At 42.4% G+C, this 22,045-nt stretch overlaps 1 protein-coding gene across 1 annotated transcript; it reads right to left on the minus strand.

Moving 5' to 3' along the window:
• Positions 1 to 4,069: 4,069 nt before the first annotated feature.
• Positions 4,070 to 13,568, minus strand: LOC143843316 (small ubiquitin-related modifier 3). Its single transcript, XM_077349170.1, has 4 exons — positions 13,347 to 13,568; positions 9,328 to 9,456; positions 8,200 to 8,271; positions 4,070 to 5,829 (listed from the first exon to the last, which is right to left on the minus strand). Exons 1-4 carry the CDS (start codon positions 13,365 to 13,367, stop codon positions 5,767 to 5,769), a joined length of 285 nt encoding a protein of 94 aa, XP_077205285.1. The 5' UTR covers positions 13,368 to 13,568; the 3' UTR covers positions 4,070 to 5,766.
• Positions 13,569 to 22,045: the final 8,477 nt, after the last annotated feature.

The following is a 22,045-nucleotide window of genomic DNA, read 5'->3' on the forward strand; positions in this document are numbered from 1 at the left end:
CAGGGGTAGTCAAACTGCGGCCCTCCAGATGTCCATGGACTGCAGGGGCTCCTGGGAATTGTAGTCCATGGACATCTGGAGGGCCGCAGTTTGACTACCCCTGGACTAGACGGAGGCGGCCACACGCCCCCCAAGACTAAGCAAGCCTCGTGTCCTGAAGCAACCTCCTCGCGCTATTGAATGGAGGGTCGGCTTTGGGAAACACCCCGAGGACGGCCGCGAGAGAAAAGCAGACTGAGAGTCTTTCCCTCCCTGCGGGGAAGCGCCCCATCGGCGTGGGACCAGGCTTTGGCCGCAAGAGGAGGCGGGGGGTACCTGCAGAGAGACTAACGGGGTATTCCAGGATCAACGTGCACTGGCTACGGCCCGTGGCTTCGGATGCGAGAGGCGCTATAGAAAACGGGAAGGCAACAGGGCCAGGCAGAACGCGGGAACGACATCAGAGAGAATAACGCGACTTCCCTCTCGTGGCCCTCTTAGAGAAGTACCAAATCCTTCTTTGTTCCTTTTTATGTATTTTTTTTAAATAAAAAATAAAATACCTAGGCCTTCTCCAAAAGAAAATAAGTCGAACTGACAACTGTCGCCCGCCATGGGGGGAAGCCAGGCAGTGCGGCACGTCCGGCCGTGGGACTGCCAGGCCCCGGAAAGGCTTCACCGGGGAGGGGGCCCTAGTTTAACTAGAACTCAAAACTTGTTTATTTTCCCTTACAGAATATCTTTTGTGCCCTTTGTTACTCTGCTGCCATGATCCGACATTCAGTCAAGGCACAAGCTGTCTATGGAAGCCGAGAAGCTCTTCTGCTATAGATTTTTAAATGCTTTTCAAGAATCACAGATCTTATAATATGTGCATGCACATCTGCCTTCCACTTTTTAAGAAGAAACCTCCATAAATCTAAATTGCTATATATAGCATTATAGGGTTATCTTTGCAAAACAATAACAAATACTGTCTACTCTGTCCCTAGTTCAGCCTTTGCTCTGTCCTAGCCCAAGGACACAGACATATCACAACATAATGGAGGAAAGCATGTCTTCAAAATTATTTAATGTCAAAACATTACGTGTATTGTATGTAAGCTTCCCAACATCCTAAAGTATGCATTTTAGCTCCTGTCACCCACTTTGCATCCTGACTATCAAGAAAAAGGTGGGGTATGCAACTATTCTAAATATTAATGCTCAAGTCCTGAAGATTACTTATATGCCGCTTTTCTCTACCCAAAGGAGTTTCAAAGCGGCTTACATTCGCCTTCGCTTTCCTCTCCCTACAACGGACACCCTGTGAGGTAGGTGAGCTAGATTAAAAAATAGATTGCTGCATAAACATTTCTGGAACACATTACACGCATAGTTTTAAGCAAGTTTTTAAATAAAAACTAGCACTGTAATTGACAAAATACAAATTACAATGATCCATCTTGTCTTACAGCAAAAGACCTACTGTTAATGTAAAGAGCACATGGCAGTGCAGTCCCTTAACACAGTGGTCCCCAACCTTTTAAATCACCAGGGACCATTCAATGCTTGACAATTTTACTGAGGCCCGGTGGGGGGGGGGGTAGTTTACTCCTCTACTCTCAACCACTGCTCTAACGCTCTCTGACTCTGGTCGCTATGGTAATGTTTAAACATCCCTTCAAAATAAGATACAGACACGCCACAACAATGAACATAAGGAACATTTTATTTTCATGGAAATTTGAACTCATGACAATGACAAATCAATGGGAACCCTGAGCTTGTTTCTCTGCAACGAGATAGTCTCATATGGGAGTGATGGGAGACAATGACACCCAAAGTGTGTTGTAAAGGGCCGGGGGGGGGGGGAAGGGAGAGAAGGCGTCCTTCGCGGCCCACCTTCAATTAGTCGACGGACCACATGTGGTCCGTGGCTCACAGGTTGGGGATCGCTACCTTAACAGATGCTTTCCCCTTAGCAGCAACTATCACTTTTTAAAAAATCAAATTTAAACACATCTCATGAACAATGCAATTCTAAACTGAGTGTAACTATGCTTAAGTTCCGCAATCAATATCTACCTGCTATCTGCTGGACTGCTCTCTCTATGTAAGATCCCAATACCTAGCCTTTAATCGGATCATTTTTGGTATATTACCCCAAAATAATAAAATAAACACACATTTTAGGTATAAAAACATGTTATGCTTAGCTAAAACACTTAGAATCAAAATTGGTTGAGACTTGTGAGGCAATTTAGAAGAAACCTTCCCTCAAAATGTTTCAGATAGGTTAACAAAACGTCCCTAAAGCTATTATACAGTATTTTACATCAGAAAAACTTATAAAACACAGTATTGGAAGCACCATAATATTGGTACATATTTTCATGTGTTAGAATTGAAAAAAATTAAAAAACGGAATACATCCAAAAGTAGCATTGTTAAATTTATCTAAAGGGGGAAGGAGAAAACATAATCTGTTTTTTTTAATAGCAACAAAACCCAGTTTATCTCAACCCTGGAAATCCACAGCAAAAATTATTCAGCATATGTATATGGTACCAGCACCCATGGAATTTAACTGAAAAAAAATATCTCAACAGATTAATCAACAAAAACAAGTCAATGTGTATGTTTTGTGTATCACCTGGAATCCATTTCTTTTGCTGATCAACACTCTACAGCTCTTCATTCTCTGGCCTACACTCAAAATTTTCTACAAGATATAATTATGCAACTTAAGTAAACATAAATGGTGTGTGGAGCTGTAAGATCTTGCCGTAGCTGCCAGGCCAAATGTACAGAAATGATTTTCAGTCATTTTATTTCCCATTTCTCAATTTGTTTTCAGCGCAATAAAATACGTAAAGTAACATCTTTACTAAAAGGTATTTTTACTTCCTTTGGCTCTAATAGTTTTACTATAGATGTACTAAACCATTTATTTTTGTCTAGTTTGAATGACTCCTAATCATGTTGAGATTTCTGCATTACTGTTGAAAGCACCCCTCCTCAACTGTGTACATCCAACACATCACCCACTAACCCAGATGTTTGTAACAGTACAAGAAAGGTCAATGCCATTTGTTACCATAAAGTAACAAATGTCAGACCTACCTTTAACAACCAAGTACAATAGAAGCGCTTTTTGGTATACCAGAACTTTCAGGATGCTGAGCACACTTCTCTATGCAGACTCAAGAGACCTTTATTGACATAACTTTTCTAAGCATAGGAGACTTGAGAGCCAAGATGGTCTTCTTGGGGTTTCAAGAGTTTCTAGTAAAGCTTCATTACAGCCCTTCAATGGCTGATCTTTCTCTGGGGTCATGGACAAAAGGTAGCAATTGGAGATACAATCAAACTGCTGCAGAGTTCCACAGGGGGCAGTTCTCCAATTTTATTTAACATCTTTTTTTATGCACCCTCTTGCCCAACTGGTATGGAGGTTCAGACTTGGGTGCCATCAATATGCAGATGACACCCAGCTCTTCCATCTTGATGGCCACCTGGATGGTCCCCCAGAAGCTTTAGCCAAACGTCTGGAAGCTGTGATGAGATGGATCATGTAAAGGTGTCTGAAGCTCAACCCTTCAAAGACAGGAGGTCCTATGTCTAGGTAGAAAGGGCCCAAGCAAGGAAGCGCTATTACCCAACCTGGATGGAGTGCAACTGTCAGTGACTCACTCCCCCAGAAAGCTGGGCATGATCCTAGATGGCGACAAAGGTTGCAAGAGTAGCATGGCCAGCGTTTATAAAATAAATAAAAGCACATTTATGCTACTTAGAAGCAAAGGCAGTGAAGACAAGCCCAGAAAATACTTGCATATGAAAACACTGTTCACACATCTTTGTACATGTGATTCTGCATCATATTCTTTAACTGTTTCCCATAGCAGTAAGATATGTCTCTTGTTTTTTCTACAGCGCTGATTACAAGAAGGGCCTTACTCTTTCATATGCATCAGAAGTTCCTCTACTACACAAAAAATATGCTTCATTTTATTGTAGCTATCAAAGCACCAAAGTGTAACGAATAATACAGTCCCCAATTATTGAATGCAGAACAAGCACCAAAGGGTTACCCTGAACACTACTTCACTCTCAGTAAAAGAAGTTTAATAAAGATGTACATATGAATACGTTGTCAGCATTTCAGCAATATAGCTTTGAGTACAGTCATATGAAATGCAGCAGCATTAAGCATAAGCCAAGAGACAGAGTACCAAACTATATTTACTGTATACAGTAGTAAAGGACCACAAATATTGTACAAATTGGTGAATAAACAATAACAGATTTAAGAGAACAGATCTCCTTAGCCCAGATACAATCAAATGAGAAAATAAGAGTCTTTTCCAGCAGAATGTCCTGCAAGTGGATGATCTAACATGGACAGGTAGATTTAAAAGGCAGAAAAGTGACCATTCTGAAGCAACAGTGAATAACCTATTGTACGTTAACAGTTATGTTTTCATCTGGAGCATATTCAAAATAGAAGCTGGCTGTCACCACAAAATTGCATTTAAAACTTTTCAGAAAGTAACAACGCAAAAATTTCATTAAGAACATCAGGTTGCACTATTAATATTCTGTCTTCAAGAATGTCTCAGTGGTAAATCTACATAATTGAACTTGAAAGTCCTTTTAGTACCTCCAAATCCATGGCTGGGATCCAAGCAACCTATGTATAAATAACAGTTCTCTATCAAAATCCCTTGTCTCCCACATCACTTATATTTTCTAACACTGCATTGCACATGACTCTGAAGAGGATCCTCTTGACCCTCTTGGGAGGAAATCAGAGGCTGCAGTGTGATTGTGGGGCCAGAAAACCCTGTGGACACTAACAAATAGTATGCACAGCCTTCTGAATCCCAGTTCATGTTCTTCAGTGTATCAAATTAGGGTGGGGAAAAAACTCAAAGTTCAGATTTCAAAAGGGATGGAAATAAAGTATACATTTTTATTTTTATTAATAACCCAATAAATCAATAATAAGAAGTCATTGAACACTAGCCACTAATAATCTTTCCTCCATAAATCCCATTAAAATGAACAAGACTTGCACAGACCTTCCAAGAGACTTATGGTCCATTCTTTAAACATTTTACCAAATATACCGGTGCTCAGCTCTGGACAGGTGAAATGCAAGTTCTACAGCTGCTGACAAACTCAAGACATCCCGTTACTTTTTTAAAAAGTTTGATTCGATGCTATTTTATTATGAAAAACCACATGTACATTTGCATTACTGTAAACTGCCACTATAATCAGCAATGTGTCCACAAGTACTGTCCTTTCTGCATATCCCATTAGCAGCTTTAAAATAACTGCATTTAATGGTAAAAAACCTTTTCTTCTTTCGCAAGCCACTTGTTCTGAGAAGAAATTTACTACTTTAAGGAAAAAATATTTCAATATTTACAATACCATAATCAAGCTGTAAAACAAAACCAACAAAAGCCAGACTAAAGACTTCTTGTTTTACAGTAGGTGGGTATTCAGGCCACAGATTTATAACAAGATGACAGTAGACAACAGCCAGTATTTTACTCATTTGAAAATTTAATTTCGACTGGGCCCATTTTATGATGCACTTATTTTCCACAGACACAGCTTCGACTTGCACACGCATTATATCAGGGACAGGAAAAGAATTTGGGTACGTGTCCTCAGAACGTGAGAAGATTCCTGTATGATTGGCATGTTCATTTGTTTACTATTTAATAGCAAATCCAAGGACAGATGATAAAGTGAGTGACATTTTACATTCCTCTTCCCGCAAGGACAGGATGTCTACCACACGCCACCCGTCTGCTGCTGAAATACATCAATAGTATCTTCATCTTCCATCTCCAACTGTAACAATGGGAGGGGGAAGTGATGAGTATTGAAAATTCCTTGTTGACAAAGGGTTAAAACAGCCATAAATAAATACAGATATTATTATTATTATTATTACTACTATTATTATTACTAGATTTGTTACCCACCGCCATCAGCGAACCATCTTGCAGTGGGTTACAGAATAAAACCCCACATAAAATAGGCCAATTATAAATAAATAATATATATTTATAAAGAACATATATATTCCTTATAAAATTCAGTCTTTTTGAAAAGTACCCTGTGTATAAGTCAGTAATTGACATGTAATATTTATTTACCGCTCATTTCCTTCTTCATCACATTGTTCTTCCATTTTAATTGCTGTAAACCTTTCAGAGTGTCCATACCATACAAATTCCAAGATTAATCTACAGCTTCTACATTTTAGACCATGTTCAATTGGTCCCAACAAAAAGGAGTTCACAGAATGGATCTCCATAGTTTTCTCTCATTTATTTATTTATGGGATTTCTATACCACCCCTTCTCAAACCAGCCATCACAGGGTAGTGCACAACCTTTAAATATACAGTATACAGCATTGAACAATAAATACTAATTCAATAAAATAAACATTTAAAAACATTTTAACTTCAGTTCTACTTCGCAACCAAATAGTTGAACAGCAGGCCCCAAGGGTACGACTTCCTCACTACTACTCTTGGGGGTTAGAAGACCCTTGTGGAAGAATGAAATACAATATGGACTGCAAGTTGTTATCACAGGAGCAAAGGACAGCTTCACATACATGACATTTACATATGTGCCCCCAAATCCCAGGGTATGAGATCTGTGACATTATACTTACTCAGTTACAAACTTAGAACATGTGGAATCAAGGGAGAACACAGAAAGAGACAGTAAGGGTTTAAATCTGTATTGGACATGTCTAAATCCTTCCTGGAAGAATGTACACTATATCATTTGGGGGGGGGGGATCAGCAGAGGCTGGAAGAGCTCTCAGCAAGAATTGAAATGGAAGATCACAGGCACAGAAGGCAGGGGGGTGGGGGAGAAGCAGCAGCAGACTAAGGAAAAACAAAATAATAGGTTGCCTATGCAGCTCAAGTTTAGTCTTAGAACTCCAAAGCCTGAACCGTGTCTCACATCTTCAAGTAGTGCAAATGTAAACCTAATCTGCTGGCAGAAAGATGTCTTCCACATACCCTTTTTACTTGAGCATTTACTATTTGGAACAAATGTACTTGGCTGTAAGTTTGGATCTATTCTGCCATTTGGTAAAATTCTATGTTCCATTCTGTCAGTGGAGAATTTGGGGTCATTCAAGGTTACTCTGTGACTAGAGAAACATGAGGTCCCATGGACCAATTATGCATAGGGTGGAAAGGCAGCGTTGGCAGCGGCAGGGCAGCGGGGCTAATCTCTGATAGCGCATGACACCACTGCCATCCCAGCTGCCACCGAGCCCTGGCTTGACCCAGCACCTTGAATAGTCTGTGGTAAACAAACGCAGATACTTCCGCGTTCCTTTTGATGCCACGGGCACCATCTGTGGCCCTGTCACGCCAGCCCTGTGTACAATCCCCCAGCCTACGGTGTCCCTGCAGGGATACCAAACGCCCATCAGCTTTGTGGAGCCAGACGGGGCATTCTCCCAGCTCCACACTGCTAGGAGAGTGGCATGCCAGTGTACGGAAGGGCCCCCATGCATCGTAATGGGTTCTCCCAGACCCAGTGTTATGTGCATGCACTGCTGCCGTGAATAATCAGTCATGGGTATAAATGAGGTAAATAAATAAGGTACAATGGGAGATGGGCCTGGCTGAGATGTGTGAACTGACTGGATGACAACTAATACCTGGCAACAATAAGTCAGGAGATAGGTAGATGAGTCTTGACTATGCATTTGATAAGTTCCCAGATATGTCTGTACTATAAGGGAGATTCACAAGTAAAATGGGAGGACTGTTGTCTGGAAAGCTCTGATCATTAATCATGACAAGAAAGTTGATGAGATTTTGAAGATTACAGAAAAGAGTCCTGATTAACATATGAATCAGGCTTTTCCCACTTGCAACAACTTTTTAAAATTAACTCTTCCTCTCATGAGCTTACACTTTTTTTGCTACAGGACCCCTTCCCATCCCTGTATCCCACTCTGTTCCCTTAGAAACAGCTTTTCGGTGTACACAGGAAATTACGTGAAGAGATATCCATTCTAGGATTATATGATCCAAGCCATTTTTAGCAATTCATCATGGTAAGGTTAGGTTTTTGGAATAAACAAAATCCCTTATGGGAACTAGCAGAATTCCAAAGGCAGAACTTTAAAGTTGTTGACACAGCTCTATTAATACAACAGCAAACAACACTCTCATACCTGTGCAGGTGTGTCTGTTTCATTAATTGGTTGTCCATCAAATCTGAACCTAATCTGTCTCATCGACAAACCCTGTAGTATGAAAATTAACATGTGAAGCTTTCATCATAGAATCCATAGAAAGAAATCATTTGAAGTAAATATTGCTCATAATCATCAGTTTTGCAAATATAAACTCACAACTGACTGACACACACATTTTAAAAGTAAAGTTTAGCTCAGGGACAATATTGTTCCCATGCAACATTTCTACATGATTTTATTAATCTAAGCATGGCCACAAGGGATAGAAGATAATTGTGACAGTATCATATTGGGTTCAGTATCAAGTTGCCTTCATAGAAGCAAAATGTGTGTTACGTACTGTGAAATCACTTCTGACTTATGAGAACCTATGAATTAGTAACTTCCCAAATCCTGTATCATTGGCAGCTCTACTGCAAACTGAAAGCCTTTACTGAGTCAATCCACTTCATGTTAGTTCTCCCTCTTTTTCTACTGCCTTCAACGTTTCCTAGCATTACTGAACATATACACACACACAATGTTTCATGTGCATAGGAAAATGGACAAAATGTCATATTCCTTCCCATCTTTTCTTGTGCGTTTCCACTTTTAAAAACACTTAGTAGTGCTCCTGTGAAAGAATATTTTGTCACACTGCTGCTTAGTTGTGCAGAACAGCAGAGACATTGTGATGTGGCATTGGTACAAACATGCTCCACAAAGCAGGATTTCATTGACTCCTGGTGTCAGCACTCCTCTATTTTAAACATCAGTTGGGTAAGAATAAATAAATAAAATAAATAAGAACTGGATTTAATTACATTGACAGAAATACTCCCAATTGAAGTTCCAGGTCTATGGTAATCAATGCAATTGTAAAACTGATGCTGATTCAACCTCATATCAAAAACACAACGAAGACTATGTTTCATGTGCATTAGCATTCCAGTACAATGCACAGTGACTTCATACAGTCACTCACGTCATAAGCCTCAAGAAAACATTACATTTCACCATCATAATTCTTTTTGCAGGTAAACTCTTTAATGATACATTGGCATATTCAGATATTGGACAATATACTAGGCAATAACATACAAAACATATTATCAATATATTTACCTGTCTCTCACAATAAGCCTTCATCAGTTTACTCAGCGGTGTGTGCCTTTTTATTTTAAACTGGACCACTGATCCATCTTGACCGGCGACTTTTAAATTGATATGATCGTTTTCTGTTTTTACTCCTTCCTGAAAAACAAGATAAAATTTATTTATTTATTTATTATATTTATATACTGCCCTCCCCGAAGGCTCAGGGCGGTTTACAGGGAACAAGAAAAGATACAGATAACATATGGTAACAGGTGATAACAGTAATAACAGTAATAATATTATAACAACACTAACATGATCATAACAATAACATTAGAAAATGGAATTGCAAGAATCTCAGCACAACTCTTACTGGGACCCAGTGGATTAGGTAGATTGGTGTCAGTCATAGTAGGAGGGGGGTGGAGCTTGGGGGCCAATTGGAAGCGACAGCATATAGCAAAAAGGATATTTACACAAATCATTTACAGATTCCAGCAAAAACCTACTTAAAATGTACCTGAGCACTGTTCAGGTACATTGATAAATGTATTGTCTTGCAAAGCACAAGGACCTCCTCACTCTTCAGACTGACCACCCTAGTTCATGTGGTAAACTAGGAAATTAGCAGTACCAGCAGAAGCCCAGCCCTAACTGTGATCACTGACCATAACTCAGAGATCAATATCTCTAAGTGCTACACCCTGTTTAAAATTTAAATTAAGCTATTTTCAGGCACAACTAATTAAAATGCCCTTATATTATGACAGTCTCCAAAGCACTCAAGGAAATATTAGCAGTCAGCTTGGTGTAGTGGTTAGGAGCATGGACTTCTAAATCCGGCAAGATGGGTTTGATTCCCTGCTCCCCCACATGCAACCAGCTGGGTGACTTTGGGCTCGCCATAGCAGTGATAAAGCTGTTCTGACAGAGCAGTAATATCAGGGCTCTCTCAACCTCACCTAGATGAATTGGGTCTTATATGCCACTTTTTTCTACCCGAAGAAGTCTCAAAGCGGCTTACAGGTGCCTTCCCTTTCCTCTCCCCACAACAGACACCGTGAGGTGGGTGAGGCGCATGCGTCCCTGCTGGCGAAAACACGCATGCGCGGCAACTCTGTGCATGTGCGTATGCGCCCCGATGGCGAAATTGTGCATGTGCAGCAACTGCGCATGCGCGTTTTCACTCAGCTACCGCACGTGCTCGCTGCCCAGGCCGTCGGCTCTCCCCCACCCCCGGAGGCGGTCCCTGACCACAGAAAGGTTGGGGAACGCTGCTCTAGGATATTAGGTGGATAGAAAAATGTTTAGTGAACCACACCCAAATAATAGTTGCGAATGGTATTTCATTTGGGTGGCGAGAGATGTCCAGAGGAGTGCCACAAGGCTTGACACTTTTCAGGTTTATGATGTGAATGAGGTGGAGAGAATACTCATCAAACTTGCACATGAATCAAACTGGGGCCTTTTTCACACTGGAAGCTCCACACCACGCTGCAGGCTGGAGTTTGAGTCGGGGCAGGTTGCCCCGCCTCTTCCTTCTCCCGCATTGGGGAGCATTTCGCCTGGTGCACCTCATCCGCTCCATGGATTTGTGCTCCCGCACGGGAGCCAAGGCAGCAAAGTTCCATTTGCAGAAACACTGAGAGAAGTAGCAAACACCCCAGAAGATAAAGATTCGATGTGATCTGCACTGGAAAAGTGAGCATATGTGAGATGCAATTCAACAAGTTATTGCCAAGTTTTACTCCTGGGTAACAAAAATAGGAAACATGCATATCGGATGGAGGATACACTTCCAGGTAGCAGTGCATGTAATCATGATGTCAGAGGACAGATGGACTGCAAGCTAAACATAAGCAGTCAGTGGTTTAACATGGTCTAGGGATGTATCAGCAGAGGCATAAAATCCAAATCGCCAGAGGTAATAGTTCTGCTGTACATGGCACTGGTCAGGCTTCATCAGGGGTTCTTCATGTAGTCCAGGAAGCCTCACTTCAAAAAGGATGTGCACAAAATGGAGCTTGTGCATTAGAAAGCGATGAGAATGATCCAGGGTTCGATACCAAGTCCTAATAAGAAAAGCTGAGGCGTGGGAATGTTCAGTCTGGAGAAGGGGGAGGAGAACCATGATGGATCTCAGAAGATTTGAAAGGTTCACTTAGAGGATCACAGGGAGCTGTTCCTGTTGGCAGCAAGAGAATAGAGCTCACCACACTGGGTTTAAACTACAGGCGGTAAAGTACCAGCTGTTGTGCAGTCAGAGTAGTTCAGCAGTGGAATCAGCTTCCTAGAAAAGAGGTGAGCTCCCCATCACTGGCAGTCTTCAAGCAGTGGCTGGACAAACAGTTATCTGGGATGCTTTAGGATGAGGTGGTTGGATTAGATGTCCTGTATAGCCCATTCCAACTGATTCTAACTGCTGCGGTGGAAAGCTTGTGAATTTCATCTCCTTTTAATATGTAATACCTTTTACCTAAAAATGGGGTGACAAGGCTCTCTTCACCTATGTGGAAGACAATTTCAATGAAACAACTTTCATAATGCACAAAGTAGTAATGGGTTCTGGAGCTCTCAGGCACAACATGGTTGATAACATCTGCCAAAATTCTAGTAGGGATGTAACTAAGGACAAAATGAGGGGAGGCACTTAGAACCTAAACTTAGAGACCCTAGAACCTAATCTTCATATACAACAAAAACACCACATTTTAAAGGGAAGTTTAGAGCGGCCAACTGTGATCAAAATATATCACCTCCACATTTGAACCAGTTCCAATGGATTTGTAGTAGGATGGTCAGAAGCTCCCAAAGTGACAAGCACGTAGTTTTCCCAGAGCTCTGCTGCAGAAAATTTACACACAGTGCATGTGACCTTTACCATCTTGGAATTTCCCACCTCACAACTGCCATCAAGAAGGAATGTTTAAGATCCAAAGAGAAAGTCTGGTGGCTTAAAATAATGTTAGCAAACCCTCCTTTGCTATGAAAAATATAAAATCCTCTTGCAATCCATGATGAATTGACCTCCCAAATAACTGTTTAATGTCCACAGATCTATTTTATGTTTTTGATTATTCAAGCACCGCAAAGCTAGATTACCCACAAGAGGATGTGCTGAAGTAGGCTCAGGCTCATGGGAGTCGACCCAGGAATACAATTTCTCTTTTCTAAACTCCTATTTAATTTTGGTCTGAAACATTTGGAAATTTAGCATTCTTTAAATCCACTGACTCGGAACATTACATTTAGGTCGTGCACCGTCTGACCACTACTAAGCTTTATGCCATCGGTTCAAGTGCTTTAATATCATAACTGGAGTAGTAAGAACGCCACGGGTAATGGCTCCTTCCCCTTTGTGAAAAGCGGCAGCCAGAACCTGCGGATGACCCGGGGCCCAGGCATGCAGACGCCGATCACCGCCTGAGCGAAAGCGCTTCACTTTGCGCGGCAGACGCTATCGAGGCCGTCTGAGCGAAGCGAGTTTAGCCGACGGAACCCTTCCCCCCAAAGTGACCCGGCCTTTACGGCTCTTTCTCTACGGGCGGCCAACGCGGGGAGGAAGTCGCGGCCGGCCTTCCACGTGAGGGGCGCCCACGCGGCGACCGCTCCCTCCCTCCCTCGACAATGGGAACGCCGCTCGCTCGCTCCCTCGCTCGGGGAGGGGCCAGGAAGGGCCGGAGGCGCCCAGGCGGAGTGTGGCGCGGGCGCGGCGGACCAGGCCGGCTGCAGCGGGAGCGCGAAGGAAGAGCCCCGACGGGCCGCCCCTCCTCCGGCTCCCTCCTTCCGGGTGAGGCGGGTCCGGGTCGCGCTCACAACCGGGGCGGGGGAACGCCCACTCGAGGCCTGGGACGGAAAGTGAGCCTGGGCGAACCCCAGGACAAAAGTGCGGCGCAGGCCCGTGGGAGCTGCGAGAGAGCCCGCCCGCCCGCCTGCGCCATCCTGCCGGGCCTGGGCCGCAGCCGCGAGAGGGAAGGGAAGCCGCGCACGACGGCGGCGGCATACGACAGGGGGGCTCTCCCGCCGGCTGCCCCGGCCCCCTTTACCTTGGGCTTCTCCTCAGACATGGCGCCGCGTCAAACAGGAGACCTCTCGGAGGGCGAGTCCGCACGCGCTCGGATCCCGTTTCTTCTTGCGCTCGCTCTCCCGCCCTCCTCAACCGCCCGCGAGAACGCGCTTCGCGCCCCACAATCTCTGGCTCGCAGTTGGCCCTGGAGGGATCACGTGGGGGCGCACGCTCTCGAGGCGCGCTCCCGAGTGATGCTCCTAGTCGGGAGCGCGCCTGGCAGGGTGGAGGGGATGGCGGTGAACGTGCGTCATCGCCCGCCTGAGGGGGAGGGGACAAGGTGAGGGCGATGCGAGCGCCAAGCGCGGGAGGGGGGAGGGGGCGGGGTCAGCCCTTCAAATGTAATTTCTTTTTAAAGCCGGAAAATTGGGTGGCATCAAGCCGCCTTTCCTAAACCTAAGAAACTAGCTCTCTTGCCAATTTCCAAGAGACCAGGCCCAAAGATCCCCCATGACTTATCTTTGCCTTCACACATACTCATACAGAGACCTTTTTCTTTCCGTTCAAACAATTCATTCGAAAGGAGTCTGTGGAAGGGATTTTATAAAATCGAAGCGATTAAAGGAATAAAACATGGCAGATAAAGGCACCTCTCTTCCTTTCCCATCCGGTCAGCAAATGCAAGGGTCCACCATCTTCTTTGTGACTGTGAGGTGCAATAACTTCCAACCAAGTGGGTGTGTAGGACAGCAGCCTTAGTTGAGCTGGACTGTAATGGTGCTTCTGTTGCACGAATGTTGTAGATCATGAATCCCAGTGTTCCAACCACAGTGTGATTCTTTCGTAGCTAAAGGAATCATCACAACTTGGGCTTGATGTGGAATTGAGAACACAGGTCATTTGGGCCTTTTAATGATTCTGAGCAGTATGAATGCTGAATATTCTAGTCCCCTTTGTCTCCGTATGGATGATGATGACTACCAATCTGTACCAATCTTTGATGGAGGTAATGTGACCTTTTTGAGCATTGTTAATATGATGTGTGAGGTCCGGGGTAACTGTCCCCCTCTTAAAGGGTTTGCAAGATTTGTGCAGATGCAAATGGTATAAAACCTTCCTTCCTATCAGCACCCCTCATGCAAACAGAGTCCTCGTCTCAGTGCAGACATCATTCAAAACCAAGATATATTTTAATGATGGTAACTTGTGAAATCCTAGTTTGATTTAATAAATGCTTATTCCTTTTTCTGCTATGTGTTTCTAGACAGGGAATGGACAAAGGCTGGAGCAGGGAACAAGCCAGGATTAAGCAGGAAGTCTGTATCACTTGAAAACATAAAATTACCTTTGGTGAAACCACATAGATTCAAGTCCAGTCTTTAGGGAACAATAAGAGTTTCTGGTAGGAATGCCTGCCTCCAGGTGGGACCTGGGGATCGTTTGGAATTACAGTTCATCTCTAGACTCCAAAGATCAGTTCCCCTGGACAAAATTAATACTTTGGTGGGTGGACCCTATGACATTGTATCCCACTAAGGTCCATGTCCTCCCCAGGCTCCATCCCCAAATCTCCAGGAGTTTCCCAGCTGAGAATCTGGCAGCCCTACCTCCCCATCCCCGACCAGTAGCCAGGGTGAAGTGGTAACTATAGTTTCTGGGTGTACATTTTTGAGAGTCAAAGCACCCTTTGTAAGACATGAGCAGAAATGGAGATCTCTGGATGTAATTATTCTAGGCAGAAACTCTAGTTTCAGATCCTGATTTGGAAGACCTTAGCTTACCACAGATACTACAGTGGGCCATGTTTACATGATTATACTAACCATAGTTTAATCATGTTTGAATCAAGCCACAGAGTAGAGAAGTTCCCTATTAATTTCCAGTAAGCACATAAACAAAGAGGAGTTGGGTTGGCTCCTGTATTTGATGTATTAGTGCAGATGTAGATGGAATTCAGTGTTTCAGCTCAGAAGGGTTGTTCTCTCACCAGATGTTAACTAGCCTGCTTTCTCAAGCCAGCATCCATATGGAATTGGGATTTGTAGCACTATATCATGAGGACTAAAAATATAATGGACCATGATTTAGATTTTCAGGCTATGACACCCACAGTTATTTCACAGATGGTCATAAGGCCAGGAGGAAGGAAGAAGAACAGGACAAAGTGAGAGAGGAGGCCGCCTCCTTCCAGTACCAGGAAAGAGAAAGAAAAGCTGCCACATTCTCTACCCTTCTTTATTCCGTGGGCCTGCTTAGAACCTGCTGGAGCCAAGTTCTAAATATGTGCAAGTTATCTAAACTAGCCCTGGTGACATGGAAAGAAACAGATGTAGCTGCCTATGTCTGTTGCATCTTGGATCTGGTGGTAAATCTAAGCCAAACATAAACTTGTTCATTGTAAAATGTTGTGAGTTTCTAGTACTTGATGTTGTCACGTAACTACTGGTGGTGAGTTCCCTATCTCTGGCAGTCTTTTGATTATTCAAGTCTTCAAACAGCAGCTGGACAAACACTTGTCAGGGACGCTTTAGGCCATTGGTTCTCAACCTTCCTAATGCCACGCCCCTTTAATAAAGTTCCTCATGTTGTGGTGACCCCCAACCATAATATTATGCAAGTGTTCTTTCACAGAAATTAAACCGAAACTGACCAATGGCTTGAAGATCCAATGTTCACGATTGTATATGAATTGTTTTTTTCTGGGATTTCTCAGTTCAGTTCTGACTCTTGTCCCACCATGCCAATCTCGCTCTTTTCCACTGCTCCAGACAGATGAATGCTCTACCACGATCTGCCCCACAAGGCTGTTGTGTGGATGGTGCCCCCCCCCCCCCCGGCCAAGCTGCTTGCCCTGCCGCAACCCCTCTGAAAGTCTCATTCGACCCCCAGGTTGAGAACCACTGCTTTAGGCTAATCTCGCAGATGGCCTGAATAGCCAGCCCTACGTTGCTATGATTTTGAATGGATCCTGAAAGGTAAAATAAGTTAAAAGTCAAAACTTCATGAGATCCACTGGGATTAACTATTAGTAGAGCAAAATATCTGGGGTGCTCTGCAGCTACCTAAAGTACCCTCACAGAAGATATATTAATTATGGCAGGAAAATATATCCAATTTAGAACATCACCATTAACTGAAAGACGATCTGATGTGTCATTTGTCACATCCACAAATCAAATGAAAAATTGCATTCAGTAGATCAAGACGGGTAGCCCTGTTAGTCTATAGCAGTACAAAAAAGTAAGAGTAGCACTTTAAAGACTAACCATTTGTGGTAGGAGTTTTTGTGAGTCACCGCTCACTTCTTCAGATCTGTTTCAAAAAATTTCTGTGTTCTGTTTCATTGAATCAATATTCACAAATTCTGCATACCAATCTAAATGATTTCATTGCATTTTGGGGTATACAGAATTTCAATGAATCCCTCTTTGGCTCAGTTACAATGACAAGAATATGTGCAAATTTAAATAGATGTGCGTAGCTGCAAATAAAGTGCTCATTGTGATCTGAAGGTGCCAAATGATTATTGAGGTACGGCCATTAGGGCTTTTGTTCTGCAGGCAAAAATTATGCTTTGCAGGTACAAAAACACAACAAAGGGTCAGAATATTTATGTTACTTTTACTTTAATGAGACTCCAGGTGATGTCAGCATCAATCAACAACCAATAAACTATGCATTAGGATTTGGATTGTAAAAATCAGAAACCAAGCAGCAATTTCAGCAGAGCTGAAATGAAACAGAAGCATTGATACAACACATTAAACAGTGTAGTTACATAGCAGCAACCTACTTACAGCAACAAGCAGAACAAATTTCACTAGTCTTTCTGAACCATTCTGTTACAGTACAGCCTTATCACTTGTATTAAAAAAAAAACTTAATTGAATAATTTAGTTTTACGTGATTTGTGGAAAGGAGAGTGGGTTTTCCTAACCCCTGCAGATACGCTATTCCACCAGGTGGCAGCCACAACAGCAATTGCAGGTTCCTGAGTAGTTGATTTTGCCCATAATGCTGGGTGGCACCTTCAGAGGGCCTTGAGCAGATGAGTGACATAAGAACTGGAACAGTGATTTCATGATCTCTAACAAAGGATGATCATTATTTACAAGTACCCTCATGTGCATGTGTATTAATGTTCACTTATACAGAACAAAACCCAGAATCTTCACACAAACATAGCCTCATGGGTGAACCATTCACATAAATATGTATAAATTATGTATACACTGGATTCTGCTTACAGATTTAAAAAAAATACAGCCCAAGCCTTACTGATGAATAAACATGCTTGGGATTGTTAGCACTGCAAACAATGTATTCCAGGAGTTAGGGTAAGGTTTTTTTTGCCATAGACTGAAGAGGGCATAATAAGGAAGAATGCTTCCATTCAGTTTAGCATTCACATGTCTGACAGGCTGTCCCAATCCAAGGACTCACCAATAACCCCATCGAACAGTATCCCCAGCCCAGCCACAGCACATAAAGGTCAAGGTTGCATATGGTGTTCTAGACAATATCTTGAAGAATCCTTTGACGTTCAGTTTGAATAAACCCATGTTCATAAATTGGAGATCAAAGACTTTGATGAGAACTTTATGTCAGCCTTATGGGAGTGGCAGGATATAAATCAAATAAATGATAGCCATGACCTCCACACCTTAACCACATGTGGCATGGCATACTTGTCCCTGACTGCTCATTGGCATTCCCACTAACTTCCTGTCTGCATGTGCTGTTAGTAACTGAGCATGCACATTGCTCATTCAGCATGCATGCAGACCACAAGCTGCATAAGTGTGAAGGTCCTCTTAGATATTGGGACATTGGGCTTGCACATCCCACCAAGGTTCAAGAAATGTTTTCAGCAAAGTGAAGGTGTCAGTTGCTTCCAAAGTGCCAATTACCTGGGAGGGGGGCCCACAGTTACTTGTGCAGCACAAGTAATAATGCTAGTTGTGCTCTGCTAGGGCTCCGTGAATCCTTAAGCTGGCTCTGGTCCTATGGTCTCTGCAAATCCTTAACTGGGCTTGAGAGCATGCAGGGGTACACAGGCCTTCAGATAGTTTCTGAATTCTAAATAGGAAGGGAAAGAACTACCAATGGTTAGGAAAAAGTTTTCTTGTAGAAAAACAAAAACCCTAGGTTGCACAGACACTAAAGCTTTGTTTGGAATTCCAAATGAATTTCAAGAGAAGCATACTTTGTTCAGTCTTACTAGCACATGCCACATCTTGTCAAATTGATCAAAGGAACCTCCTAGATCCTGGATGAGAGTTCTCATAGGTAGGAAATGAGTCTTTGAAACAAAAATGGGGGAAAGTTAAAAAGCTTATGCATGGATCTTTTTTTCTCTACTTTCTCCTTGTAATAATGCAATTACATTGAGAGATGATTCTCAGTCCCCTACCATACCTAAGAAGACAAATCTTAGACCTAAGGAAGGTGTCATATTACCAACATTTTTTATGCACATATTATTTGAGATGAAAGTAATTGTTCAGAATGCTGGTTCTTAAACTGTGATGCAGGATCAGCCTAAATTTTTTTATAGGAGGCCGAACTTCACCATGATGCCTTCCCAATGTCTCTTGAAACAGCCTGCCGGCTTACCCCATGCAACTCACTTCCTGTTGCTCCATCATGGGTTGTATTCCATAACATAAGAGCACTGAGTTCCCTTCCCCATGGGGTCATTCCAACCACTAGCATCCTCAGGCAGCCTCTACTGGCTGTTCCCCTGCTTAAGGTAGCCCACCTGTTATGAACCAGAGCCCATTTTTTCTTCATTATAGCTCCCATGTCAAAGAACAAGTTCTCTGAGAAGTTGAGGGGAGCACCATCATTAGAAGTCTCTGCAAGGCCATATAATTTCCCAGGTGCTGCCTGGGAAGTGCTGCCAAATTCAAGGCAAGAGGCTAGCAAGTGGTTTGCCATTGCTTTCATCTGCATTGTGACCTTGGACTTCCTTGATGGTCTCTCATTCAAATAGTGACCAGGGCCAACCCCGCTTAACTTCTGAGAACCTTTTAATGGAAGAGCGTTATCTGGGAGGTTGTGTTGAATGTTTTAAACTGTGATGTTCTTGTGATTTGTCAGCCATCTTGAGTCATGAAGAAAGACAAGACGGAAGTATTTCAATTAATAATCCTCAAAATTAATTCCTAGGATCACAGGACTCATATGAACTAATAAGTGCTCAGAAAAATGTAAGCATTGAGTGGGGTGGGGAGGAGAAACCACTTTTGTTGTTCTGACTTTTTAACATACGAAGGGACATTCTCTAGTTGAAAGTAGACTGAAGTCTTGCTAGAAAGACTTGATCTTAGTCTTCTAACTAACCATGAAAGAGGCAATAGGAAAACCTTGGCACATTAAGAGAGGACAAACTTTTACCATTTACAGTTGTAATGTTTACAGAGCTATGATGTGTAACTTCACCACCATTCTAGGATTTCCCTCTTCCTAAAAGTGATCATTCTCCATGTACTGCTCATCTACGGAGGTTGTAGTCAATCACAATACCACTATTAATTTGTGGTACCTTATTTTCAGTCATCTCATGTGGTTTATCTGGCACTTTTAATGCATGCATTTTGGTAGCAATGGCCTTTCTGCTTGTGGCTGGGTTAGTGGGTTTTTATCTTCCTATAATGGTGTTTTAATTTGATGTCTCTAATATAGTTACGTTATTGTTTTACATTGTGTTTAATATTCTCAGAAATTAGATTTTTCTGGTGCTTATAAAATCTTTTAATTTTCATAATTATTGTTGACAACTACTTAAAATGAATTAGAGAAGCAGAATTTTCATTATTCCCATGTATAAGGTATATCTGAGAAGAATGCTAACCAGTGGGGAAACAAGATTTAAATGGCGAGTAAAATAAATCAGCAGGCCGAATAGTTGAAAAAAAGGGCTAGAGACAGTCAGGGGGGTTATGCTTTTATTGTACACCACCATGACCGTTAGGGGATTCTTCTCCTTTAAATTTGGACCTTCTGGCCAATGGCTTCTCAGAGCAATCCAAGGAGGGACACTCACAGCGTGCCCCATCTCCATCCACTCTTTCCTCCAGGGGAACTGATCTCTGCAATCTGGAGAGGAGCTTTCATTCTGAGGGTTCTCCAGGTCTCACCCAAAGGCTAGCATCCCTGAACAGTGGTAGGGATGCCAGACTCCAGCTGGGACCTGGAGATCCCACTTTTGGGATTTGTCAAAGCCTGAAAAATATTTCAGGGGGTTTTCAATGGTAAAAATGTTGAGAAAAGTAGACATAGAGGTAGTAATTGTGAAACCCTCTGTAAGTTTTGTCAGCCAATGTTTTCATGTTTGATTATAACATACAACTGTTTTTTTTTAATTTACCTTGATATTGAACTGAATGTACACACTGAAAGGTATTTGGTTCTTCAAATGTTGCTATAAATTAAATATTTTCATTGAAGAAAGAAACTGACAAGTTTATGAATTATTTGATGTTTATTGCTATTAGCAATTACTGCCATACAGCATTTCTTTGTTTTCCACCTGGAGCTTGGCATCTTTGCACCTCCATGGGATCCAAAGCTAGAGTTCCCCCCTCTCAAGCATGCCCCTTCATTTCCAGGAGATGAGTTGTACTACAAACTCCCCCATCCAAAACAGCCATTTTTCCCTGGGGAGCTGATCTCTATAGTCTGCAGATGACTTCCAATGGCAACCCTGAGTTAAAAATATTCCTTGAGGTTTGGAGGCAGGACCTCAAGAGTCCAAGGGTGGGCAGGGGCTTTTGCCATGTAGCCAGCCCCCCAAAAGGCCACAGTGCGGGTATTCACCCTAGTGCCTGTTGTTTCCTTGGGTGCAGTGGGCTTGGCCTCTAGTAATATGATTAAGATGGATTTTTCTTTTAATGTCAGACGTTTACCTACTTCTATATGAAAATTAACCACTATCCAACCCTTTGGTAGGATTTTCTGGGGGAGGTTTTTTTGTTCAAGATGCCAGTATTGGAATTTTTGAATGTAAACAGGAAGAAGAGCAATTTATATTTTTAAAAATCTGCTTACTGTGTTAGCTAGGCAGAAATATACTTGGGAACATTTTAATACTGCAACAGAAAAGGGCATATCAAAACATCTCATGACTCCTAGATCACATACGTGTTTTAGGCAGGGTTCTGTAAAGCTCTGCAGAGGTCACTGACAATTATGAAAGTAAGTAAACAGAACGTTATACACGTTGTCCCAATTTAAAATCATGTGTCTGTGCCACTGTTGACACCTATACAAGTTTTAAGATCACCGTGGAATGTATGAGCTAATATAACACATCAAAAAGTGATTAATACCACCCAGGATTTTTGTTTCCTAAATGCTGGGCATAAAAACAACACATTTAAACCCTCTACTTTTCAATGTTTGTACCAGAGGTTGGGGCAGGAGCAATATCAGCATAAATGTCATTGAAAATCTTGTCCATACCATAATTCTTCACCTGCACCTTCTGTGCCTGAATACTTTTATGCTCTTTGTTCACTTTCAGGGCAATTGGCATGTTCAAGACATCCCCATTGAATACAGACTCATCCATCATTTTTTTTCACAGTGGCCCTTTCAATCTACTCCCTGTCCCCACTGACACTATAACATGAGAAGTTATTTTCCAGATGGTGTAGTCTGCATAGTTAGAAGGATATCCCACGCACAGGATCTAAATATAGAAAAGTCTAAAAAAACAACAGGTACTACTTCAAG

The sequence above is a fragment of the Paroedura picta genome, chromosome 8, assembly GCF_049243985.1.
Source record: "Paroedura picta isolate Pp20150507F chromosome 8, Ppicta_v3.0, whole genome shotgun sequence".
NCBI lineage: Eukaryota > Metazoa > Chordata > Lepidosauria > Squamata > Gekkonidae > Paroedura > Paroedura picta.